Consider the following 20,667-nt stretch of genomic DNA (forward strand, 5'->3'; position numbering starts at 1 on the left):
CCACCACCGCCATCACATTTCCATTGTTTTTCTCCACGACAGTCAATAAAAGACTGCAAACTACTATCATAAGTTCAGTTTGTCGCAATGTCTCAAGTTGTCAAGAACAATCGTAGTTTTCTTCAATTCTTAGCTGTTTGTCCAGCTCATCAGCGACAGTTTCTTTTACGGACAGCCAGTCCACAGCAACTACATGCATTAGTCCAAGTCTTATACAATATACTTAAGGAATACATTCTTATCCCCGAAGAAAATAAGCGGAACGTGTTGCCATATAAGGATACTCTAGTAAACCTAGCAGAAACAAATGTACCTTACAAAACAAAGAAGCGAATCCTTGTACAAGAGGGTGATGGTTTTATTCAAGACCTATTGGTACCTGCTGTTACAAGCCTAGAATTTTTGATGCTATAAAAGAGGAAACGAAACTATAAGTTACTCATTTGAAGCTACGGTCTGTCACGGGTACTCATCAAAATGAAGAGAAAGATAGATTTGGTTGAAGAAGAACACGAGAGTGAACATGAAGAAAGTGAAAGTTCTGGTGAAAGCGAGGATGAAGAACCAAGAATAAAAGAACAACCAAGAATAAAAGATGTTTTGAGTCATTTTTCCCGAGCAGTGTCGGAAAAGCGTGCTTCTGATTTGCTGTATAGTATGGCCCCGTCCAAAGATATTCTTTTCTGGACTCCCAGCGGACAATTACTTCGAAATAAACGCACTATTCCCGTCACAAACATCGCCGAGCTAGTTGAGTATGTGTTACTCCCTCATAGTAATGAGGTTACCAAGCCTCGTGCGCTGAATACGTTTCTAGATGGACTTGCCGAGTTAGGAATCGATAAAGTTTTAATCAAAAACAAAAAGTTGTTAAGTGATTTAATAGAAAAGGAAAAAGGCTACCGAAATGTAGAAAATACTTCCGATAATGAGAGTAATAATGAGGAGAGTTCATCGGATATTGAAAATCAGGAGGAGGAGGAGGAAGTGGCTTCTGAGAATGGCGTTGAAACTGAAGGCACCCAAGAGAGCGACAACGACACTGAAAACGATAGTGAGGAAACAGAAAGTAGTAGCCCTGAAACGTCCACCACCTTTCACTCTAAAAGTCCCTGTGAACGTTGCGAAAACTCTAATGTGTACTCCACATTGATCATGAAATGTCCTAAATGCTTTTGGCACGATAACTACAAGATTTGTCCTATATGCGATCACCAGATCCCCGAGGAGAGAAAATACATCAAAGAGGGTTTTCTTCGGTGTCACGATTGTGGATTAAGTACACACAAAAACGCCAAGACGTTGGAAACCAATTTTTATTCATCTTCTAAAGAGGAGAACGAAGAGGAGGTCTAATTTCCATCCCTTCCAAATCGCTGTTCATTTGACTCTTTTTGTCACTGGTTTTCAATAAAGTTTTTAAAACTGTATCTTGTGTCTTGTCAATTTATTTGTCGCGTGTTTTAATTGATCCTTGTTAAGTTATTAATTGTTTGTGTTTTTACAATAATACGTCAAGGTGCTCCCTTGGGTCTAGCTGTAGAGATGAACTAATTTATATTCAAGATTGGGCTTGTTAACCCGCATAATTAACTGACTAACGGCGACCATAAGCTCCTCAAGCGCTGAGACTTCAATAGTTAGTCCTTTCCTCGAGATGGAACGGAGAAAACGCTTTCGTAATGGTGAGTCAAAATTGAAATAGAGAGTTTTTAGCTCCACTTTGTGTATGTGTGTGTTTGTGTGTTTTGTTTATATATCCGATTTTTAGCGCTAAACAAGAAGACATGTGTTGCTAGGCGATTCGAACCTCTTATTCCTATTTTTATAAATAGACTTTCCACTCATTAGGAACAAGAATGGGGTTTATTTAAGAAGCAAAAGAGTTAGGGTTTACATTAGAACCACCTGTTGTTTTCTATAGAATTTTATACCCTGTGCAATACTTTCTACAGAGTCAAGTAAACAAAGATTGATATTTTTGCTTGATAGGCAGTTTTTCGCTCTGCTGAGCTTCGACCTCGTTTTCATGTTTTGCCTGAAAAATTAAAACGATGTCGCATTCGCTTAACCTCCTTTCCCCTTCTTTTGAAGTAAAGATTTTTTAGTTAACCTTCGTGTCTTAGTTTTGTTTATAACCGATTTTTAGTGAAAAAAATTTAATGATTAAAGATTTTTCATTTAGTATAATCTGCAAAGATAACATGTTGAAAATTTGCCCGCTTTTATTTTGAACACATAACAGTTTCTACAATATCCAATAAGAAAACTATCGCAAATATCTTATTATGATCTCAACATTTTTTGATGACGTCAACTCTAGGAAATTCTGATGTCACTTGCTCCTTGCCAGCTACAAATAAATTATGACATCATCCTATCTATATGACATGCATGACGTCAGCCAGCCTAAAATACACTATGACATCATCCTATCTTATTGAGATGCATGACGTCATCGACATTAATTTAAAGTATGACATCATCCTATCTTAATGAGATGCATGACGTCATCTGGGTTAATTTATGCCGCACAAAAAGTTAATTAAATCCGCAAAAAAACGGCGTAACCGGTGCCTTATCCACTACTGAGCTACCTGAACAAATCTAAATACTTACAGCCTTTCTAGACGTATCATTGATGAAAAGTCTTCTCTCTTTACTCTCCTGAGACGGTTGTATTGTAAAAATCTACGAGAAGTAAAGAAAGAAAGTAAAAAAAATAAGTATATAAATCTTTTAAGTGGATACATTTTATTTTTAAAACTAGTCTATAAGTGTTTCTTGATTGAGTATATCTCGTGGACTGAGTATATTAGATCAAAATAGTTTCTCACATTGTCTCTATGGTCTTCAGTCCTTGGAAGGCGTGTGGTTCAATCTCGCTGATGTTGTTGTTGTTAAGTGTTCTGATAAATTGAAACAAGCAATTAAACAGTATTCAAACCGTAGTCATAAGGATAGTGATCAGAAAAAGAAGCAGAACCAAAAGTGAGTTAGGTAAACACATACAAGACAGAATTACAACTGAAAAATAATGTTTGTTTAAACGGTTATTTCCCAAAAGGCATATTGATTATGTGAGCTGCCTGAAATATAATATAAATTTTAATAAAGACTGTCGCAGTTGAAAATTAGCCCGCGAAAACTTTTGGAGCCTCATTCGAACCCATGGCCTATGCGTTACGACGCTACCAACTGAGACCCATACATTGGAAGCAGGCCAGTTGTTGTGTTCATTTCAGCCCTTGAAAGTTATGGAGAAAACTTCACTTTATGTTTCATTCCATTCACTCAATCAAGAAATATTCCTGCTCCCAATTTATGGGTCTTCATAGCTCAGGTGGTGGAACATTACTGTACAGTGCTTACGCACTAAAAGGCATATTGATGATGTGGGCTTTGGAAATATAAAATAAATTTTAAGAAAGACATGATCGTCGCAGTTGAAAATTAGCCCGAGAAAAATTAAGTTTTTTTTTAAAGCCATGTGGGTTCGAAAACCGTTGAAGCACCAAAGTTTTTTCGGTGTTATTTTTGACTGGTTAAAAAAATTACTATTATAATTGCGACGATCTTATCTTCATTTAAATTATGCTTATATTGTTAATAATTTATTTCATATCTCTGCAGATTCAAACTGACCAGTTCGGGAGAACCTTATAATTTTGTAGGTTACTTCACTTCCAGGTTATCGGAAAGGGTGAAACGTACAGGCTTTGTTTACCAAAAGATATGTTATTATTTACTTACAAAAACTTGCATTTAATCAAAGGATCAAAAATGCCTTTTAAAACTTTTGATAGTCTGTTCCCATGAAGAAAACTGAAATAAAGGCATAATTTCTATTAGTTTAAAATGTTATGAAAAATAAAAATCTTTATTTGATAAAGGATGTCAGATTTTAAAGCTGACATCTTGCATACCATATCAATTTGTTTTTTGCTTGGGGGCTCGAGTTAACCTTTGACATACATTAACAATATTCAGAATACACCCCAATATTATTCCTATGACTCTCTTTAACTCTCTTTACACTTTGAAAAACGTTCGGCCCATAATCGGCCAGATACCTTATACGTGGCTATACTACATGGCCCCCTTAGCTCCACATAGCACTTACCTCAGTTTTAAAAAAACGCCTACAAATGGTAGTTTAGAACAAGGGTAGACTATTCATTCATCCATTTCGCCATTAACCATGTAAAATATATTTATGATACACAATAAATTTATAATATTTTAAAGATGTTCGAAGCTATTCTAAAGTAAATAATTTTACAAATTTTCAAAATAGTGATGAAAAGGAAGCCTATATAGACGCCGGTGGCTTATGAATTAGAGGCTCCCTGAAAATATAGGGTACACCATGTTGATAGTAAAGGGTACTGAATGAAAAAAGGATTATTTTAAAATTAGATAAAGCAACAGAAAAAGTATTTCGTTAGCTAACCAAAAATTCATCCTTTACAACGCTTAATGATTACAACAGAAACTGGGGGAGGCAAGTTCAGAATAAGAATAATCAGTGACAACTTTTGCTTTCTGTACCATCATAGAACGTTTCAATCTCCCTCATTGTTCTTCAACTTTATTTTTAACTTTGTTTGGTTGTACCACTCAATTTGCCCATTGTATTGTGGATGTAGTATGATGTCGTGAGAGCCCTCACAGTCTCAATCAAATAAAACACTCTCGTCATGACCTTGGATTCCCAATTGTGTCTTGATCGCTGCGAAGTTTTTATGACACACCATCTGCTCTGCCACCGTAATGGCACCATGGACAGGAATGGCATATATTTGTCTATTTGGTAAAATAGTCGGGAACAACCCCCCAGGCAGGGGGGGGGGGAATTGGGATGTCCATAGCGATTCATGACCTCCCACAATGTACTTTTTAGGTGTCAGGGCGCTTCAGTTCAGAGGTTTTTTTTTCTTCTTTTTCTTTATCTAATCGCATCTTTTTATCCATTCTTGAGCCCAGAAAATCAGACTTGTTCAATACTAACGATCTCGCAGAGAGCTGAGGGTCTTGTTTACTTATTTGAGGCTTGCTTTGGTGTTAGATTTTACTCCAGATTTAATATGTACTCAAGGGACTCGTCTCCTGAGTTATCAGTCACTTGAGGTTAAGAATCCTGACTACTGTAACGGTGGTTGTTCTACGTTGTGACATTCTGTATGCATATTACTCGTTAAATGACAATTGACTGTGAATCTGCAGTTGTCTGGAGTGCGGTTGGTTAATTCACAGAAAATAAATCGTTCATACTTTAACTTATTACGTTAATCCGTAGATATTTATTCAGCAAAGTAATAACTCACACGTCGCTCACTCACTCGTCACGTCGGAGTGCACAATGCAAGCGCACGTGTTTTTCACCAGAATGAGGCTGGTGCATAAGACATGAAACATACGTTCGTCGCTACCGTGCATGCTCATCTGGAGACCTAGTACGCGCCTGACTGTTTTGAACAGAAACATAACTTTGGACAAATACCAAAAGGAAATTTGCCTTAAAACATCAAATGCTGTTGTTACAGCAAACGATGAGTTTCACCAGTGTACTTTTTTGAAGGAGTATCCATACCATGCGTATCATTAACCATCAAAACAATGAACTTTCAACTTACAGGTACATCAGGTGCTTCATTCCCTTGAAAGAGTCTATGGCTATTTCTTGAATACCATTATTTTGTAAATGCCTGTCGATAAAGAACAAAACTTTAAGAAAGAACCGACCAACATGAATTATAAATTAATAAGGATAAACAAGAAGATTTCAGACACTTAAACATAAATAAAAATGGCTTGAGACATGAATTTTTTTTTCTAATTTTTCTACAAGTTCTAAAAAGCCACATCTGATAGACAATTGAGTTTGTAAAATAGTTTGCAATAAAGTTTGTAAAAGATAAAACGATCGATGGGAAAATGCATTTTTTAAGAGGTATACTAAATACTGGAAATAAGAAGATTTCTGGAAAATTGTCGAATTCCGTGATGCTTAGGTTTTTTCTAAATAATTCGTTCTTGGGAGACTATTTGTTCACGTTGGTGAATATTCTTTATTGATCTCATTAATAACAGATTAATCCTTTACTTGGACTTGCGCATCTTTGTACACTGGTGTGTGTAACCGCTTCCTCTTAGGTTGATAAGGGGAGCAAATAGAACCCCAAAATCATGTTTTATCGCTTACCTTTCTCGTATATAGTTCATCTCGTTGCAATAGGATGTCGAACCCCAGCCCCATGACAAAATCCCTCTTTATCAATGATGTTTTGGATGCCTATGTTCTTATGAATGTTTCGGACGAGCTTTCCAAATGAAGTACCAATTTCGGCATCAACACGTAACAACATAGTTCTTTCTAAACGAGTAGCCAAGAAATACTGAATAATACAGTGGCTTGAAAACCAATACCCCTATAAGATCCAAAACCTTAGGAGACTGAAAACAGAGGCCGCTAGACATGACAAATTACTGGAAGCAGGATAACGTAACAGACAAAAATTGAAACAATTTTGACTCTGATTAAAATTTCATTAAAACAATTATGTTAGGTTTGGGATCCTTGGTTACCAGGAAGAAAATGAAAGAAATGCTCGCTCACTCTAAAACATTGATCGATAAGCCATATAATATAGTATTTCACATTTCACAGTTACTGGATTCTAATTTGTTAAAATATTATCACATCACCCGAAGAGTCAACTCCCTCCTGGTTCCAAAGGAACTTTGTAGACAGGCCTTCTCTTCTTCACTAAAGAAAAGGCTGTTCACAATTCTTCAACCGAGGAGAGCACTATTGAAACGATTAGTATATAACAATTGACCCGGCGTCATTATAATCAGCCACACTTACAACTGGTGCAGGTATATAAGGCCAGAGAAGGTTGTGTTATTAATTCTTGTCAGGTAGTTTCCATCCAAGTTTCTGGATAAGAAAGAAAATGATGGCTCTTTTTAAAATATGATTTGATTTATTTGCAAAACGTCCGATGATATCTGAATAGCTTTGATAAATCCGTTCTTAATGGATCAAAGAAGTAAAAGTAATTTAATAGTTTTGAAGCCAATCTTCAACTACTGAACGGTGTTTCGAAGTACGTGCTAGTATCTCTTTTGCTAGTTTTGTATAATCCCAGCGTGTTTGACGCGGATGAACCACTTGGTGTCGCTGTAAAACAGTCTGACACTGCAAAAGTATACTGGTTAATTCATGGCATATCCTCTACGGTATTGGGAGCCCCTGTAAATAAGATATAAGACCCCGAAGTGACGGTTTTGTGTTGCGCAGTGAAGGACGTCTCCAGAGATTGCACTTGTAGACAAACGAGTCTTCAGGTGTTTCAGTCATCTTGAATATCTTCACGTTTGTTCCCCGAACAACTTTGTAAACAACATACACTTATCTCTACTTGTGAAACACGTCTCAATTTTGGCATATCAAGTGCCGTTGAGATCTTCTAGAATGTACTCCGTAAGACGCTAGAGGGCATTGATGCGCGATTAACATCAGTGACGAAATACTGGTGTTTGGAAAGACGCACGAGGAACATGTCCAGAACCTACAAGCCCAATCCAGAGGGTCTCAATGGGGTTAAGCGTGTGGCGTGAAACGTCCAAAAAATTAACCGTGTGTCGTGAAAAAGGGAAAAAATTAACCGTGTGTCGTGAATTATTTTTGTCCAGATAACCGTGCTGTTTGTAGCTTTTCCTAAGCTCTGAACAATTGTTTGATGTATGTGGTCTATTTGGTATTTTTAGTTTGTTTTTCAGACAGAAAAAAACATTTATTCGATATATAGACAATTCAAGTACAACGTTGTTTTCAAAACATTGTTAACAACTGAAGTAGAAAATCTGCATGCAGTGTCACACTTTAAGAATGAGACATTTAGTACTCTTCAGTACGCCATGGACTTTGGCACTATAGCAAACGAATCTCTTAAACGAGTTTCTAAATGGGCGACAAAGTACTTCACCCATCCAGTGTCCTATTATCCAGTTTCCCAAATAGGAATGTTGCTCGGTGACATCAAGTTTATGTCGCCACTCCCATCCAAGACTCTCCCCAATAGGGAGGAAGATGCAATGCGGGGATGGGTTGACAACTTTCGCCCTGTGAGGCAAAGAACTGTCCGATCTGAAACCACAAAGGATAAAGCAGGAGCTTTGCCTCCTGCCGTCTATACAAAGCGAGCCGATTCTATAACAAGAGTATTCTTTAGACGTGATCAAGAAATAAGCGCAGATCTCCCAGATAGACAGATGCTGAAGGCCCAAATGTACCCGTGCCCAAGGGCGTATCTTTAATCAGCTTTGTTGATGATTGTACCATCGAAGTTGTCCACGCAACTCAGTCAACTCAGGTATCCAACTCAGATTGTGATTTCGGCGAGTAATATGAAACGGACCCAGACGATAGTTTGTTTTCCGATGACGAACCTGATTATGTAACAAACAAGCCAGTAATAACAAGATCGGGAAGACAAGTCAAGGCCTGGGCAAAGTTTGGTGTTTAATCACCGTTAGGAATGTAAGTACATATTTCGTTGTGCCCGTAGTTGAAACTCATAAGAATGCAAACATAGTTAGTAGATGGAGACCGCTAAACTATGTGTAAACAATGAAAAAAAGCAAATAGCTCTCAGATGCTCAAAAAAAAAAATGAACAATAAATAATTCATTGTCTTAATTCTGACATTCGTTTTTACTGTTGAGCACCACTTTGTCAAAATACACTAATGTTTTTTTTGTTTTCTTGGCTGTTTTTCTCGGGGCCTTCAACATGCATTGCAGGAGACGTTTTTTTTTATAAAAATTGCATTTCTGCTACTTTTTTGTGCCTGGAACCTGATTAGACTGACTAGATTTGCTTTTTCATTATTTCAGGGGTCAGTATCGTCAGTGCCCCCCATTATAAATGCCACTCTTTAGAAAGGGGGGACAATATTTGTTGTTGTTGTTGTGAATTTTTGAACAGTAATACGTGTATGCTAATCTTAGTTAACCGTGCCGAAGAAAAATTAAGCGTGCACCGTGAAATCGCGAAATTTTTAACCGTGTACCGTGTTTGCTACACCCCCATTGAGACCCTCAATCCAGCGTTCAAGAGAGAAAGGTCTGACCCTTAACCATAGCAAGTGCGAGTACAGAAAAATTCGTTGGATACGCGTTCTCCAAAGACGGCATCTCGCCAGACCCGACGAAAGTTGCAGATGTTATTCATCTTTAGACACCATCGACAACAAGGTTCATCTCTGACTACACCCCAAGACAGAGCCCTTGCGCAAGCTCACCAACTGAAACAAGCATTTGTAAGAGCACCCGTCAGCCGTCCCTGTAGTTTGGGCTTGTGAACATACACCTGTGCGTCTACGGGAAAGCGGTTACAGTCTACAAAGATCACAAACCCCTAGTCTTCAGCTATGGCAATCTGTGTTACAAGCCTCCCGCAAGATTCGAGAGATGGGCTATACGACTTCAGTCGTGCCAGATAACAGTCGAGTAGCCATGTTTCGGCAAAGGTAAACATTGTTAATGTATAGGTAAACATATTTGGACATTATTAATATTGAAACTATCTTCCTGCATACTAATTTGTTATAGGTAAACTGCGTAAGTGGATGGTCATTTCCTTTGAAGTGTTAATTAACTGTCTATTTAGTGTCTAGGTAGCTACAGTGTACGTAAAATCGCCTTCCTCCATATCTAATAAGTAGATAGCCCTTTATGTTAATAACTGTACTTTTCAATAGAAACAAGAGGTTTTCTTAGGCTTGCCCGTTCTCTTCTAACCCTGATCAGTTGATGAAAAATCTGTGTGATAGAAATAAGACCGTGCAGATTTTGAACGCACTATTTGTCTTGCAGTCGCTTTGCTAGGAAAATTATTTGTTCCAGTTCGCTATACAACATTTGTCGTTTGCACTCGTAAATTTATTGCAAGATGGTTACAAACATTCATGTCTGTGCGGTCCTTGGAACTTGGTAGGGGTCACGTGAACCCTGTCGTGTTGTTCTGTTAGTCCGAACCATGTGCTTGTCGGCTCGTTGTGTTCCGTGAGAGTATTTAAGCTGTTTAGTCGCTCGATACACCACCTTTTTGCCGACGAGGAACGTGTACGGACGCTCACTGCAAGGTAGACAAAGGAAGGGAAGTCTACGTGAATCATGTCCACGTTTGGGAAGTTGGACGAGTACAACGAAACTGAAGATTGGCGCCGTTACATCGAGCGTGTAAACCATTTCTTCGAAGCGCATGAAATCACAGATCCAAACAAGAGGAGATCCATTTTTCTGGTTTGTGTGGGAGCGAAAACCTATAAACTGGTGCGAAGTTTGGTTGCCCCAGAAGATCCAAAAGATAAAAGCTATGAGGATTTAGCAAAACTCCTCCAAGACCATTTCATGCCTAAACCTTCGGCTGTTGTTCAGCGATTAAAGTTTAACACACGCTCCCAACAACCAGGTGAGACCATTGTAATGTTTTCAGCTGAATTAAGACACCCGTCTGAACACTGTGAATTCGGAATTACGTTAGATGAGATGCTTCGTGATCGGCTGGTGTGTGGTGTTCGTGATATCAGAATACAGCGCCGATTATTAGCTGAACCCAAATTAACATTGAAGGGGGCACTTGATCTACCTCTCGCCTTTGAAGCAGCAGATAAGGATGCTTCAGAGATACAGAAGATAAACGGTCAGGGAGGGAATGCCTCTGTCAACAAAGTAGACGTCAAAGTTTTAAATTAGGAAGCGAAGTTAAGTGCTCTCGTTGTGGCGGCAACCACTACCCCAAAAGCTGTCATTTTAAAGATGCCAAATGCTATTGTTGTTGTAAATCGATTGTGCCCAGCTTAAAAGAAAGGGAAACAACCACAGCCAGTTAATGAGCAGAAATCAGGCAACTCCGAGCCTACCAATCTTCTTGAAGGTGCCATGCAAACACCAGGGGAGGAACAGGGTGTGGGTGCATATTCCTTGTTTAACTTTGGCAGTCAACGCCCATCACGCTACAAAGTACAGTTAAGTGTTGCTGGGCAGCCCCTTAAAATGGAAGTTGACACGGGGGCGTCCTTGTCTGTGATTAGCGAGGAACTATACAACTACCTTTTTTCAGCAGGTCAAGCACCCCAACTTGTTTAGTCAGGAGTTGTCCTTCGCATATATACCTGGGAAGAGGTCAAACCTAAAGGGTCTTGTTCTGTGAATGTGTGTTGTGACGGGGTTGAATACTCCCTGCCGCTTTTGGTTTTAGGCGGCAAGGGGCCTGCTTTGCTAGATAGGAACTGGCTCGAGAAAATCAAGCTGAATAGGCCCATAATCAAACAACTTTCCTCACACAATAAGCGACTGGAACAGATTTGTTCGAGGAGGGGCTTGGAACTCTACAAGGGAGAAAGGCGAAAATCCATGTTGACCCCACGGCTACCCCTATCTTCCATAAAGCCAGACCAGTACCGTATGCTCTGAGGGAGAAAATTGAACAAGACCTAGAAAGACTTGAAAGGGCAGGGACCATTGAACCAGTCCAGTCCAGACAACATCGAGAAAGTTTTGAGACGCCTCTCGGAAGCTGGTCTAGGACTCACGGCAGTAAAGTGTCAGTTCATGAAGCCAGTTTTGGAGTGCCTGGGGCACCGAGGTGATGCAGAGGGGTTTCATCCTGTTGAAGCAAAAGTAAAGGCCATTCAAGAGGCCCCAGCACTGAAAAACCCCACTGAGCTGAAGTCGTTTCTTGGTATGCTTAACTTCTATGGGAAGTTCATACCTAACCTGTCGTCCATTCTGGAACCACTACATAGTTTGCTGAGGAAAAACTGTTGTTTGGAAATGGGAGGTGGAACAGCAAGAAGCATTTGATAAAACCAAAAACCAGCTTCAATCATCAGACGTACTAGTACATTATGATCCTGAGAAAGAGCTGATGGTATCTTGTGATGCATCACCCTACGGTGTTGGAGCAGTTCCATCCCATGTTATGGAAGATGGATCAGAAAGACCTGTGGCATACGCCTCGCGTACACTCTCTACGGCAGAAAGGAACCACGGTCACCTAGATAAAGAAGCACTAGCTGTAGTTTTTACTGTGAAAAAGTCCCACCAATTTCTGTATGGTCGCCATTTTAAGATTTACACAGATCACAAACCACTTTTGGGGATGCTAAACCCTGAAAAAGTCACGCCTTTAACGGCCTCAAGCAGGATGAGGAGGTGGACATTGACTTTGCTAGCTTATGAGTATGAACTGCTGTATCGCCCAGGAAATGAGAATGGTAATGCGGATGGACTCAGTCGCCTACCCGTTTTGGATGTCCTGGGGTCCACACCCGTCCCAGGGGACATTGTATACCTCCTAGAAACTATCAACACCAGCCCAGTAGATGCTACTAAGATAAAATTGTAGACAGCCCGCGATCCAGTGCTTTCCCAAGTTCTACAGTTTGTTCTTCAAGGATGGTCTTCATACGTAGAAGAAGAAGCCCTGAAGCCCTTTTTTATTAGAAGAGAAGAATTGAATGTTCATGCTGGCTGCCTCTTATGGGGAGCTCGGGTCATAGTACCCCCTCAAGGGAGAGAAGAGGTGTTGAACATATTACACGATACTCACCCGGGAATAGTCAAAATGAAGAGTTTAGCCAGAAGCTATGTATGGTGGCCAAAAATGGACATGAATTTAGAAGAGAAGGTGAAAAGTTGTGCTACTTGTCAGAGTCACCAAAAGACCCCTCCCTGTTCGCCATTACACCCTTGAGAATGGCCGGGCCGCCCTTGGTCGCGAGTGCACGTAGATTATGCGGGACCTTTCATGGGAAAGATGTTCTTGCTGATCATTGACGCCCATTCCAAGTGGATGGATATCCACTGTGTGAACTCTGCCACCTCCAGTGTGACCATAGACAAGATGGGGTCCACTTTCGCTTCACATGGTTTACCAGAAATTGTAGTGTCCGATAATGGATCCAATTTTGTGAGCGGTGAATTTAAGTCATTTTTGCAAAAAAGTGGAATCAAGCACATTATCTCAGCACCTTACCACCCAAGCACAAATGGACTGGTTGAGCGAGCGGTAAAGACTTAAGAAGAAGAAACAGGGTGACGGTTCTGTTGACACCAATTCGGCTCGTTTTCTTCTAAGTTACCGGATTAGCCCGCAAAGCACCACTGGCGAATCTCCACCTCAGTTACGGTGGGGACGTAGTCTTAGGTCTCACCTCGATCTGCTGCGACCAGATGTAGCGACAAGAGTGCATTTGGCTCAGTCTAGACAAAAGAAACAGCATGATCAGCATAGCCGAACGCGCGGAGTGAAGCTTGGTGATGCCGTGAGTGTCAGAAACTACTCCCGGGAGTCGAAGTAGGTCCCTGGAACTATAATCCGGTCCTCTGTGTGCGCGAGTTGAACTACAAGATGAAATGGTAGTTCGGAGACATCATGACCAATTAATTTCTAGTACTACAGAGCCTCTTTGCCCCACTCCAACAGCTCAAAGGGCAGGCCATAACAACGAGAGAAGTGTTGTTCCGGAGGTTGCAGTACCCGATGTGAATAGCCCTGAAGTAACCTGTGGGGAGTTGGAGCCACCCACTATAGCCGAAGACCCAAGCTTAGTCCCTGCCACCCAAGTGCGACGATATCCAGTAAGGGACCGAAGACCACCACAGCGTTATTACTGATGGACCCCTTCTGCCCCCATGAACATTTAGTTCAAGGCGAGATGCCACATTGTTTAGGAACTTGAGGGGAAGGAATGTGCAGTCCTGGGAACTTGTTAGTCACGTGACCCCTGTCGTATTGTTCTGTTAGTCCGAACCATGTGTTTGTTGACTCGTTGTGTTCCGTGAGAGTATTTAAGCTGTTTAGTCGCTCGATACACTACAATGTCGAATCAAGGACTACACCATTGCTGACAGATGACAAAGCGAGTTCCTTACCTAGTAAGGTCTGCCCGTTTCATCCCCTCTCAGCGTTGTAATTGACAGAAAAAGCGAAAGGATTTTGCTATGTGCACTGCCATCAGAAAATGTGCTTTACGTTAGCCCCTGCTTCAGAATGGAAAGAGGACACTATAGAGTGGATCGCGCATCATGCACACTCTGATGTCAAACAATATGCAGCTCAGAAAAAAGACAGCCTTTGAGCGAGGATCGTATGTTTCTGACATGCTACAAAAAAGAGGGCATCTTTTTCATAAGGATAGACCAGCCGATATCATATGGTATCAAGAAGTGGCTTTCGTATTCGCCTGAGCCACAGGTCGCAAGATTCCATCCTTATGTAGAGATAAAGGAGATGTTTAAGAAACGACGTCAGGAGTCGAAACAGAGAGCATTTCTCTAACAACAGCGCCATAGCCGCTAAGACCAAGAAGCCTTTGAAATGTGTGACAACGGTTTTAATTAACAGTCTAGGAAGTCCTAAAATCTTTCACGGGCTGAGATACAAAGAATGGATGCGCGGGGTGTAGGAAATCGCACACGTTTTACGTTCAAAGAATTAAAGAAGACTCTACGGATGATCCAGATCCTACACTTAGTTTAGAGATAGACGACTTGCTCGGTCAGGCCTATGACAAGTACTCAAGAGATGACGAGCACCACCCCGAGAGTTGACAAGTGTTGAAGGCTTTGTTTGAAAGACACATTGAAGGCAAACACGTATCTTTTCACCGTCATGTCATCACCCCTGAAGAACGTGAAGAGATAGAAAAAGATAAACAGTTACCTTATTATTCTACAGCTTTTGTACAAGGTGCACCCAGTTTAAAATGCATCAACATGCTTAACAGTATAAGGAAACCTAGGTGTTCGGACTTGGCTGGTTTTCACATCCACAAATGGATCTCTAATGAACCGGATGTAATTGCTGACATTGCGGAAGGAGACCTTGCTTCTGAGATAGACTTGGAGAAGAGAGATTTGCCAGCAACCAAGACTCTGCGTGTCCTGTGGGCCGCCACAGACGACAAATTTTCCTTTAGACAATCATTACAGTTAGATGGATTTGAGGCGAACAGCATCAGTTTACGACCCATTAGGCTTCTTATCAACTTATGTAATCAGGTTCAAGTTGTTGATACAAAAGGCTTGGCTGGAGGCACGGGATTGGGATGAACTGTTGCCGAGGCATCATCAGCGAGAATGGACAAGGTGGTTTCGAGAATTGAAAGACCTTGAACTTGATAAAAATACTTCTGAGTTGTTTCACCAAGAAGCAAGGAGTTCCTTAAAAGATGGATTACAGCTTCGCGAACACGGCTTTTAAAGTAATAAGTTTAATTAGTTTTCTATTGTTTTAGATGCAACGAATTTACCGACAGTGATAGTAGTAAGGACGATGGTCATAAATTTCGCGTTGTTTAGCGGTTTTAGAGTAGTCAACAACAAGATGTATATACTTTGTAAATAAATATGGTTTAGTATAAACTTGGCTTGGTTTATGTCTCAACCGAGGCGCGATCTTCCCTCTCATAATATACGTGGAACGCTTTCGAAATCTGCATGCTTTTAGTTTGAGCACACAATGGATTCTACGTGAACCAATCAAGGTTAAAAGAGATCGGGCAAGCCTAGGCAAAGCTTTTTTCTATTGATAAGTATAGTCACACAAAAACAACTATACACTTTATTAGACATGGAAGAACATGATTTTACCTTGCTAACTGGACACTTAATTAACACTTCAAAAGAAATGACCATCCACTTACACAGTTTACCTATACCAAGTTAGTATGCAGGAAGATAGTTTTAATATTAATAATGTCCCTATACGTTCACCTATACACCAACAAGGTTTATCTTTGCTGAGACATGACTACTCTGTCGAATATCGGAGAGGAGAAGTTGATCCGGCGTATTACCTATCAGGTCACCCAGCCAAGCATGGGGCTGAAACGAGCCAGCTGCAGAAAGTTCCTGAGGAGTACCTCTGCCACCTCACAACCACTTCTACTCCCATAGCCTTGAAGACACAAGAGATAAAGACAGCTACTAAGATGACGCGACTTTGCAAGCCGTAGCAGAAGCTATAAAGAAAGGCAGCTGGTATTACAAAATCAAACGTCCCTATGTCTACCTCACTGATTTTCACCTTCTAGTAAGAGTGAAAGGTGAAATTACCGCGGGGGATCTGGCAACCTAATTTTACGTGGAACCTGTGTAGAGTTTAGCAGATCACGAGGTCAACCTCCCGCACGAAGGCCACTAAGGGCTCTTGAAGACTACGTCGCTTTTACGCTAGAAAGTTTGGTTCCCGAACATTGATAAACTAATAGAAAGCGCACGTGCGATGCTTACTTGATTACTGCTCCTGAGCGCAAAATATAACCCTTGAAGATGTCGCCACTCCCAGCAGCGCACTGGAAGAAAGTAAGTGTTGACTTTGATGAGTATCTCCTTCTTATTACTGACGACTACTCCAGGTGTCCAATGGTAGAAATTGTGGAATCGACTGCTGCACCAGGGGTGATACCGAAGTTCCACAAGGTGTTTTCAGAATTGGAGCCCCTGATGTAGTAAGATCTGATAACTAGTCCTGTTCAACAGCAAGGAGTTTGCAGCGCTTACAGATGATCTTGGCTTTAAGCGTCTTAAAGTGACTTTAAATTCAAAGTAAGCGAGGGCGAACGGAGAAGTAATTCGTGCGCACCGTGGAAACGGTCATTAAGACAGCAAAGATGGAGCACAGAATGCTGAGGAAGTACCGCACTGCGCCTTACAACACAACAAGATTTGCTCCGGCGACAGCACTATTTGGCAGACCAATGAAAACAAAGCTACCTGAGTTGACGACGCCCTGCTCAGACGCTAAGATCAGACAGCGTGATCAAGCAGCGAAGGCGAAAATGGAGGAACACGCGAAAAACAAGCGGTACGTAAAGCCGTCGGCTATCAAAGAAGGCGACATTATATCGGTTAAAAGAGACGTGACAAAGAAAAACAGCTACACGCCGTATTCCACCCAAAACCGGCCACTGATGTTAAGGCAAAAGAGTCTATGGTAATTGCGAGAGGATGATGATGGTATCCTGGTTGCGAGGCATTCTTCATTCTTCAAGAGCGTTCCCGTAGTGAAAGAAAAAAAGAGATCTCCGCTGAAGAGCCAGTGAACTCCGCTGATGTTGCAACCCTATAATGCTACCCCCAGCGTACGCGAACACGCCCAGCCAAATTGGCTGACTATGTTTGTTGTTGATAATATTCCACACGAAAACTCTGCTATGAGAACAGTAGGAGATAAGGGATAAATGTTAGCCGATCCTCAATTAACACGCTACGCACGTTTTACCCTCAATCGACGTGTGAGATATCAACCTCTTGTGGCTGGTAACGCTTTAAACAGGCAGAACTAATGGCAATGGGACTTTCTATGGGTTCTTTATTCCCGTCAAGGATGCAAATTTTCTTCCAAAAGTATCGGAGAGGTATGCAGCTGAAGTCCTCTTCTTAAGCTGATGTGCACTAGCATCTTCGCTAGGGATCCTTTCACTTCTTTTTTGGCTCCTCAGCTGTCCGATATCAATTGCTGCTGAATTGACTAATTCCGTTCTGTCCTTGCTTTTTTTGTTTCAGTGATTCTTTCTCGCGTAGCTTTAATTTTTTGGAAAAACATATCGATTTGTGTGTACTTCGCCTTCCGATGGACAAGCCTTTTGACTTGGCTCATGAGCAGTTTTACTGCCTGAGCCATTTTGAAACGAAGCTGAAATGACTCCACATTACGAACGTATACACTGCAACCGACGTTGACGTGAACGCCTGGCCTAATTAGTACCTGTGAACGTCTTGTTGGTGCAGCTGACGTCGACTTCTGAAGTACTAAACGTCAGAGATAATACCAACGTTGGACGTAAGGGGCCGGTCTTAAGAGCAACTTTTATGCAACCGTCCCTAAGTGTTTTCCCAAATGAAGAGCTGTACTTACGTAAACAATGGAGACATGCTCAATTCTACGCTGTTCCTGGTAGTGATGAGGTGGAAAGTATGTGCCTACATTGCTGCTAGTAACGCCACAAATGACTACTAAAAAAAGTAATTGGGCGGTGATCGGTCCTTGCTATTGTCAAGCTGCACCGAGATGCCGGCACTTGAGGATCCTCGTTTGCATATCACAGAAGTGAAGACGAAGGACTCAACACTTACCTGCACTGTGACGAAGCTGTATCTTTTCCAAGAATCACCATGAATGAAGGTTACCGCAGTGCGCGTACAGATTGAATGAACCGTCGATCACTCGACTAAGAGAACTTAGGACTCTTCAATAATGCTTAAATAATGACAATATTTGTTCATAAAATTTTAATAAAATATAAAATATAGGAAATAAAACGTTTTTTCTTACAATAAGTACAGTGGCTTTGAGGAGGCAAAGGAGCCTGGTTCAATTCCTCTGATACCATTAAAGTCCAAATTCCTGTTGTAAAAAAAAGAATAATCAAATTATGCATTGAGTAAGAAGCGACCTGTATTTCAATCTAGTTTTTATGAAAGCTTATAAGGCAGGACAAGCCTAACAATGAGAGGGAATGATTGTTGGTATGATCATGACGATGCGTTGATGAAAAACTAACTGGATGGTTACAGATGACAATGTTTGTGTGTAACTTTCTCTTTCTATAGTAGCTATGGGTAAACTTGCTCTACAGACCGGCTTTTTTGCTACCATTAACTAATATTTATTGTATCGAAAGTTAATAATCGTGAACAATTAAAACTTTAGTCTCTGGGAGCTCTTAGTCCTTAGTCTCCTTGTGAAAAATATGTCAATGGCTTGATCCATTTGTGTGTGAACAACCTCTGTCTACCACTAATAGTAGCCGATAAACAAATAGTTATTTATGGAAGTACTTAGTTGCCAAGATCAATGACCAGGAACATTATAGCTTGTCTCCGGTGGATATATACTGAATGCAACAAGAAATACGATTTGCATAATAATTACCACGTAAAAAACATATGAGTTGGCTGAAGAGATGAAGTCTAGCACGTGCGAAGTTTGTCTGGTACTGTTTAAAAAACTTCATTTACATTGAGTCTACATTGTCTTCGACACATCGCTGCCTATTTTTTCTTACCAACGAATAAATGAGTAGAATCTTATCACTGTTTTTATTTTATATATTCATTAATTTTTATCTACGCCTTTCTTTATCTTGATTGATTGATTAGCATTAGAAAGATGTGAATAACCTGAATCATTTTGACGGAGCGATTTGTAATGGCAATAGGACTGATTGGAGTACAATGCAGGGTTTAAACGGGTGAGTAATTCAAATCGACTGAGAGCGGAGAGCGAGGACTATTTGAAATAACGAGTCTGATTACCCTAGATTGTAGGACACGAAGTCCTTTTACCAATTAATAGTAGTGATAATGGAGTGCAATGATCTCCAGATTGGAATATTTGAAAAAAGTGCGAATTTCTCATTGATAATTATTGATAATTATTTTTATGTGTTAAATTAAATTTGGCTTTTTGCTTGGTTTTGATTTACCAGCATGAACCTATTTTGTTAAACCTTTTTGGCTAGCAACTTTTGATGCCTGGTTTTCATTGGCTGTTCAACTGTCTAATTTGACCTGCCCGGTTACCAACAGTTTCAAATCGGACAGGTCAAATTTGACAGTTCTGGTGCTGCATCAGCCATATAAAGCAATAAATAGTAGCTGTTAAGAACCAATCAAATCTGAAAATTTTGTTATTCACACAATTAAGTTGGCTCTCCAAATTTTGCAAAAACAAAATAATAATCTACAGTTATACTTACAGGTATGTTAACCGAAATAAGCCTCTTAAAGTACCAACGCTGATGTACCTTAGAGTATTATTTCTGAGATTCCTGTGGAACATATAGAGGAAAGAAGAATCCCCCATTAAGTTTAATTCCGGTTTCACTTTAACTTTTCCCCGTCATTATTCTGCTATAACATCATCTTATAGGACCAAATGGTCACAGTATTCACCGAAATTTAAGCAAAATTACTAATTAAACTTTACTGGAAAAAAAGAGAAATACAGGAAAGCGATGATGAAGCATGGGCTGAGAAAAGTAAAAAAGGTAAACACTGATTGGGCTTAGGTCAAGGCGTGTCTATCATCAATTTTTCTAGTTTAAAGAACGTAGGTACAAAAAATAGACAAAATCATTCCTTCCTGGTGATCAGTTGCATTTTATTTACTTTTGACAAGTAGCAAGAAAAAAGGAATAGAAAGTCAGTTAGTCATAACTTACAAGACTTCGAGATGTTTCAATGTAGCAAAGACTCCATCAGGAAGAAGTGATATGTTGTTCTCAGACAGGTTTCTAAGAAACAAATTTTCATTTTAAAATACTGGTCTGTTGAAGTTGGTATAGAGAGTATTTGTTAAAAAGGATTTTGACATGTAACGCTGAATTTTCATGCGTTAATCACTTATTTTCCCGTCACTGGCCATTTTACGAACACGTAAGCCAGGAATTTCAACTCTACATCTATTTTCGACTTTGTCATCGGTCCTTTGAACCCCTGTTCCGAATAATTTACGTCCCTTTTTAAACGTAAATTGTCTTTTAACTTTTGCTATTGCTGTTTTAGTTCGTTTAAAAATGGTCTTTTGTTCTCACTCGGAACACTTAGTTTAAATCTTTAAAGGATTGGATACTTATGGGCTGT

General features: G+C 40.2%; 2 protein-coding genes and 1 long non-coding RNA gene across 3 annotated transcripts in view; all 3 read right to left on the reverse strand.

Annotated features, from left to right (window-relative positions):
• The window catches only part of LOC140926710 (cysteine repeat modular protein A-like), a 20,003-nt gene extending 17,318 nt beyond the window's left edge, over positions 1–2,685 (reverse strand). Inside the window, exon 1 of the mRNA XM_073376418.1 lies at positions 2,620–2,685. Within this exon, the coding sequence (XP_073232519.1) occupies positions 2,620–2,639 (20 nt within the window). The 5' untranslated portion in view covers positions 2,640–2,685. The remainder of the gene's footprint in view (positions 1–2,619) is intronic.
• LOC140927951 (uncharacterized) overlaps positions 1–20,667 on the reverse strand; it is a 75,971-nt gene that overhangs the window by 53,635 nt on the left and 1,669 nt on the right. The window lies entirely within an intron of this gene.
• LOC140927495 (uncharacterized) lies at positions 2,834–18,679 on the reverse strand. Its single transcript, XM_073377154.1, has 6 exons — positions 18,585–18,679; positions 18,356–18,427; positions 6,872–6,943; positions 5,637–5,708; positions 3,754–3,825; positions 2,834–2,909 (listed from the first exon to the last, which is right to left on the reverse strand). Exons 1-6 carry the CDS (start codon positions 18,677–18,679, stop codon positions 2,834–2,836), a joined length of 459 nt encoding a protein of 152 aa, XP_073233255.1.

Source organism: Porites lutea, chromosome 2 (assembly GCF_958299795.1).
Source record: "Porites lutea chromosome 2, jaPorLute2.1, whole genome shotgun sequence".
Taxonomy (NCBI): domain Eukaryota; kingdom Metazoa; phylum Cnidaria; class Anthozoa; order Scleractinia; family Poritidae; genus Porites; species Porites lutea.